The 6,840-nt window shown below is 36.7% G+C and overlaps 1 protein-coding gene across 2 annotated transcripts; it reads right to left on the bottom strand.

Annotated features, from left to right (window-relative positions):
* Positions 1 to 235: 235 nt before the first annotated feature.
* Positions 236 to 5,956, bottom strand: LOC311044621 (uncharacterized protein). Of its 2 annotated transcripts, none has more exons than XM_084056332.1 (10): positions 5,793 to 5,956; positions 5,489 to 5,592; positions 4,712 to 4,742; positions 4,452 to 4,601; positions 3,876 to 3,996; positions 3,361 to 3,573; positions 2,584 to 2,667; positions 1,837 to 1,978; positions 1,147 to 1,309; positions 236 to 1,025 (listed from the first exon to the last, which is right to left on the bottom strand). In XM_084056332.1, coding segments are annotated over exons 3-10 (1,110 nt in total). In that variant the 5' UTR covers positions 4,714 to 4,742; positions 5,489 to 5,592; positions 5,793 to 5,956; the 3' UTR covers positions 236 to 790. The 2 variants fall into 2 exon arrangements, with proteins under 2 accessions (XP_083912458.1, XP_083912457.1); XM_084056331.1 differs by having other exon boundaries at positions 4,712 to 4,755; positions 5,490 to 5,592.
* Between the last annotated feature and the right edge of the window lie 884 nt (positions 5,957 to 6,840).

The following is a 6,840-nucleotide window of genomic DNA, read 5'->3' as shown; positions in this document are numbered from 1 at the left end:
CTGTCTTTCAGCAACTCATCAGCTCTGTAACCAGCTAGTAACAAGGAAACAGACGAACCAATATCTTTACAGTCGTCAAGCATAGAAACCAAATTGAAAGATGTGAAGGCAAAGTGATCAGTAAAGTATTCATTAAGAATAAAATGACAGTTAAGAGTATTTAGATATCATTCCCGTACAGTACTTAGCATGTGTTTCACACAGCTAATTAAATAAGACCATACAAGCCAATCAATCCAGAACATTACAGTGGATTTAATATTTGAAACAATAAATACATGATATTAAGAACAAGATGTTAGCATAAATCTGTTGCATGTAGATAACGTCAATGTCTCAAAATACTATGTACCTACAACTTAACTTACTGCAAAAAGACAAGGTAGTAGTAATGATAAATAAAACATTTGCTAACATCTCGAGTCCAGTGTTATACTTTTTTAAAAATAACAATCAGTTTGTATATCATTTAATTTACAAAGGCTTATGATCATGCCCCCTCTTCAAGATTACTTATTAGTTCTTTCAGTTAAATCAACTTTCTCTAGAACACACATGATGAATTCAATTTATCAGAAGCAACATTAAGCTCTACTCGCATTTACAATGGGGTCCCAAGGTCTTTGGACCAGAGAATGTTTAAAACCATGGAATGATCATCATGGAACCAGAGTTTAAATACATAAATATGACTCTGTTTCATGTAACAGATAAGAGAACTGTACAGTACATAATGGCATTATGGAGGCATGAAACCACACACAGTGATAATGGGCCCAGTGGTGAGATGTCAACATGTCACAATTAGTTTTCTGTACTCTTGTTTGATACAGCTGTAGATCGAATGGTAGAAGTGCCTTTCTGGCATCATGAGGTCAGTGACCATCTCAGTGTGGTCAACTTTGGGGAGCAGGTACAGAGACACTTTCACATCTAGTGAGTTGAGGAGCTCTGAGAACTTTGTTGAAGATTCCACAGGAACAATTATGTCAGTGGTTCCATGGATCAAGACAAAGGGTGGCACTCTGGCAGAATCAGGCACAATACAAGAACAGGAGACAGAAATAATTATATTTTGTTCAACCAAAAAACATATACTGTGTATTTGTGTGTGTAATAGTCAACAGGTAAGTCAAAATCTCACACCTTTTTAGTTGGTCCTCGCTGAACGTTTTCAGTAGGTGTGTGGGTGAATAGTAAGGGAAGTTCTCCACTCCATTCATGGCTTTGTGCATGGTGGAGACATACTCAACAGCTCGCATCTGTTCATGCTCGTAATGGTCCATGATGTTGTACACACCACTCAAACCTATTCATAAAAGGAAGAACAAAAAGATACTGGATTGAATACATGGAATGACTCAACTACATTGATGATTTTAACTCTGTTCTAGGCGTGTAATGTTTTCAGAGCAGAGAACTAGGAGTGTAACAGTTAATCAAATGGATCCATTTAAAATCAAATTAAATGGGAAAATAGAATGTTCTTTTAATTTTATTCATCCTCTGAAGTGGACTCAGACCATGACCTTCGCATATGTGAACACTTTCGCATATGTGAACAACCGAAATGTTATGGATGTCATACACCTGTTAGGGTTAAACAAAGATCTAAAGCCATCATTATTAAAGCCATCAATACTTCCATGTTTGATTAAAAAAGAAAAGGTTATGTCAACACTACAACCATGCAAAATAACAGACAGACAGGATATAAGGCCATCAACTACAAAACCCATATGGAAACAGTGCAGCATCTCAAGCCGTCCACCTGCAACCAATATTATATAAATATCTATAGACTATAACGTTTGTGGGGGGAAAGAGCCGGCTTACCAATAATTCCTCTTATTGCCAATGCAGTCTCCTGCTGCTTGGTTTCCTCTATGAAGAGCTCATCTCTACCTTCAATGAGAAAAAAGGTGGCCAGTGCGGACAGATGTGCACCTGCTGAGTGTCCGATCAGCACTATGTTATTCTGTGGAGAAAGGAATATGACAAAAATGCATTGGAGGACACATTATTGACTTCCATGAGGTGAAAATTAATGTGCAAGTACATAATCATATACCGGTACTTAACCCATTAAGGCCTGAGGTTCCGATTCTACAAAATGTCTTCTAAATCCTAACAGTTTAAAAAAAAAAACGTATGTTGCTATGTCAGTGGTTTTCAAACTTTTTAATGTCAAGGACCCCAAAATGTATATGTATTTGGCCGTGGACCCCCATCTCAAAATATTTTGTCCAGGGACCCCCAGAAGCAAAGATTTGAGTTACAAATGTTCGCTTGAAATATATATTCAAAGATTTGCACACATTTTCTCGATTTAAAAAAAAGATCTACAAGCTCTCAGTATACAATGCATATTTTATTGCTTCAATTGGCACTTTTCCCACCTCATGGTCCCGGCTCAACTCGACTTGATTTAATGGTTAAATAATTAATAGTCACACTTCATAATATTACTGGCCATTTCGTATCAATTTATGTTGTATGTGGTGTGTACAAAAAATTATAATACAATGTATTTGTATAGCACTTATAACAATGTTACAAGTGTTTTACAGAAAAATCACTTACTTTGTCAAGGTTGAACTTTTCTCCATTCTCTCGTGCCCAGACCAGACAGTCAGCAATATCTTGGACCATACCTAAAACATTTGACTATGAATCAAATGAAATGTGAGTTAAAAAACAAACCAAAACGTAGTTCAGGCAACCTAGTAAAACTGCTAATGCTGTAGAGAATTACTTCAGTGGATAGTGAGGACAAAAGGGTACTAAACGGCATTGTTCACATTGTCCCTGTTGGGCAGAAACCTTTTATCTCCATATTTCATGCTATTTTTGCAACAAAATAAAAGTGTGGGTTTTTATAAATATTGAACCAAAAAAATTTATTAACGAGAGCTTGTGGTTTCCACCCGACAGTGACGATATTTATAACGTACAGCAGGGGTCTTCAACGTTTTCAGGCCAAGGACCCCCTAGCTGAGAGAGATGAAGCAGGGACCCCCTACTCTATATTGTACAAAATTGTGTTTCAGATTATTATTATTTTTTACTTAGTCTGCTATTTTTTCCCTCTACACCTGTAGCCTCTTTGCCAAAAATAGCCAATCTACAAGCTCTCAACTCCTCGCAGCGCGAGGCGTTGAGAGCTTGTAGATCTGCTATTTTCGGCTAATGTTTCCCTCAGAAAAGGAATTCTAGGGTTGAAGTGGTTAATGTAAAAAAACTAAATACTATCACACAAAGATTTGGCGGACCCCCTATAGTAGCTCTGAGGACCCCCTGTTGAAGACTCCTGACGTACAGTACAGGCAGGTACAATGAACTGTACTGAGAACATCTTACCTCTGGATAGTGGCAGTAGTCAGGACAAATGACCGCTGCACTCAGCTCTTCAGCCATCTGCCTGGCCAATAGACAGTATATGGACCTGTCTCCTGAGCCCCATGCACCGCCATAGATAAACACCACCACGGGCACAGGCCCATTTCCACACGTGTCCAGTGTGGGAGAGTAGTACAAATCCAGCTTGTTGCTTCGACGCCCAAACGTGATGCCCTTTGAAGAGTTCAAGAACACAAAATTGTTAGGTTTAACACAGGTGCACTGGCCAACCCCATTTACAGATCTGAGGTCTGTATTAGGGCTCGTCTTTACTTGGCCAAACAAAATGCAAACAAAACTGTAGTGTATACATTATATATATATATATATATATATATATATATATATATATATATATATATATATATATATATATATATATATATATATATATATATATATATATTATATATATTTATATACAATATACAGTATTGTATACTTCATCTGTTGTAGTGTTACTGCAAGTGACACACCTTTTTATAATGCTTACGGTTTTCAACATCCTTATACCATGACTTCCATTGGAAGTACAGCTTCCCATACTGTAGATATTTCAATGTTTCCAGCACAGCTCTGGTCAAACAATATATTCGCCTGACGGAGAATTCAAACAAAAGATGAAGAGGTCATGAAGCAAAATAATCCTTTGAGAGAGAACACTGTAAAAATCTGGGATTTATCATTTAACTCTTGAGAGTGTACATTACAAATGTAACAAATGGTCCCATGATGGGTCCATTTGATAAGGGGAGTTACAAAAGGATAAACTAACACAGGATTTTATTGTGAATGCATGATATAAAAAAAAAGATCTCTACAACAGAAAGAACACTTTCATCACCTTTTCTGTAATTAAAATGAACTAATCATTAGTTCATTTTGTAATGACATCGTAATGACACACAAATACATGTGTAACAAAGGGTATACAATACATTGTATACCCTTTGTTACACATGTATTTGTGTGTCATTACGATTGCTCTTTACAAGTATTTTATTGCAAGAAAAAAAAAAGATCAATGCCTCTAATATTTATTGGACAGTTACCTTGGTTTCAGAGCTTCGATGTACTTTCTATATCCAGGCTTATTGGGCCAACCGTATATCCACTGAGCAACTAGTGAGATGGAATATGGGAGGCCCACCAGTAGTGCACCTGCTGCCACGGGCAGTGAAACGTGACCTTTCAGACCACTCCTTAAAGAGTTTAAAGAACAAATCGTAAGCCCAAAATGTTAGAAAGTGTCAAAAGTCATAATTATTTTTGAAAGGCAGAAAATGATACATTATTTCACGAAGGTGCTTACATGTTTTAATTCCGCTGTAGTGCTTTCTCTTCTGGATTAGGTTCAGGAAAACAATAGACAACATGTGAGTAATAATCGGTTTGTGATCTGTAATCTTTGTGCACTTACTCACTTACTTATGAGGAGGATTCTGTGGTGTAAAGTAACTAAGTACATTAACTCAAGTACTGTACTTGTCAATACACTTCTTTTACAATTTTGACTTTACTGGAGTATTTCCAATTTTCTGTACTTTTCCTTCTACTCCACTACATCTCAGAGTCAAATATTGTACTTTTACTCCACTACAATTATTTGAGAACTTTAGTTACTAGTTACTTTGAACGATTTTGATTATTATTTCAAAACATACATTAACCACTTCAGCAAAATAGCTATTTTCAAAAGATTTTTATACACTTTGAAAACTTGTGAAATGGGACATTCTGCAAAATGAGTACTTTCTACTTTTGGTACTTTAAGTACATTTTGATACCAATACTTTTGTACTTTTACTCAAGTAAACTTTTAATTGTAACAGAGTATTTCTACATTGCAGTATTGATACTTTTACTTGAGTACAAAATGTGAGTCTTTTTTCCACCATTGGGAGGATTGCATAAACAAAATCCCTAGAATGCATTTGAACTGTGCCGATGCGAGCGCCCTCTTCTGGTGACTCAATGTTACTGCTGCTGTTAGCTAGTGACTGTGGGAAGTTACATATGTGTCCTGCTCTGTCGATCTTTCACATCACAATCACAATATTATTTGTTTAAATAACAATAATAGTTTTACCTGTTTTCATGTACGCGTTGGTCGACTCCAAATTCATCACCCAATCAGCAATGTTGCTGAACGACCGTACGACGATGACAGAATTTCATCCATTCCTTGGTTTCCTGAAAATAAACGGCGGTTAAAAAGACTGGTCTTCATAAACAATATACACAGCAACGGCATGCAATACTTATCCCAGGTTTGTGTTTTTAATTATTATTATTTCAAACGATACATAACATAACTGACATTTTTGATCATGGACCATTTTCTCTCGAATCCAGGGGATGCGAGAGAAATTGCGTCTTCAGTCTTTGCTTACCCACATACACACGGATCACTGTATTTAATACATCTATCACTTCTGTTCAGACGGCTGCCATTGTACAGTCGACCATTAAGGCGAGTCTTTCTTTATTCGACAGGTTGGTTGGATTTTGTTGTCGCCAGATCTGGTGCCGTGCAGCATTAGCCTACTGTACTGTCTGTACCCACACTGTACGGCGCATGAGCTGTCGGCTGAAATCTGACATCAGCCGATCTACAAGCTCACAGCGGATCGCGGAGACGACGCGATGTGAGCTTGCAGATCTGCTCTTTTTACATTATTACGAGCAAGTGACCGATTTCCGGTTAGTACGTGCGCAGTGACGTTTTTCCGGCTGTCAAAGAAAGGAAGAAAGGAATGTTACAGCCAAACCATTCCATAAACCATCATTCCTTCTTTGTTTTGTTCAGAGAATGGTCTCTGGTCTACAACCATAATGTTTCTGCATGTTATTATATTATGGTACCAGAGGTTATTCAGATTATTCATTGGATGAAAACTTTCTTGTAGTGGTTCTCTTTTCAGCTACAGTTTGTCTTATTAGCAACATCCTTTTTTTTTTTTATCGTGTTTAGGGCTATAATAACCCGTGGAATGATTATGCTTATCAACACAGTGAACAACATTCCGATACCACTGTCTTTATATGTGTACCTTTATGTATCATGGCTGTAGGATTATTAAAGTGTAATGAATCTAAACACATTTCCCCAATTGTGCCATGTCTTGAGTCCAGTGTTGGAAAGTAACTAAGTACATTTACTCAAGTACTGTACTTAAGTAAAATGCTGAGGTATTTTTGACTTTACTGGAGTATTTGTTTTCAAAACGTACATTACCCACTTCAGCCCTACTGTAATTACATTTCGGCCATTTGAAAATAGCCGATCTACAAGCTCACAATGCGTTAAAAGATGTTATACATTTAAAAACATCTGAAATTTGATATTCTGCACAATGAGAACTTTCTACTTTTGGTTCTTCCAGTACATTTTTATACCAATAACTTTGTACTTTTACTCAAGTAAATGTTTTATTATTG

Source organism: Gymnoscopelus microlampas, assembly GCF_963454915.1.
Source record: "Gymnoscopelus microlampas genome assembly, chromosome: 4".
Taxonomy (NCBI): Eukaryota; Metazoa; Chordata; class Actinopteri; order Myctophiformes; family Myctophidae; genus Gymnoscopelus; species Gymnoscopelus microlampas.
This window is presented reverse-complemented; position numbering and strand designations above follow the sequence as displayed.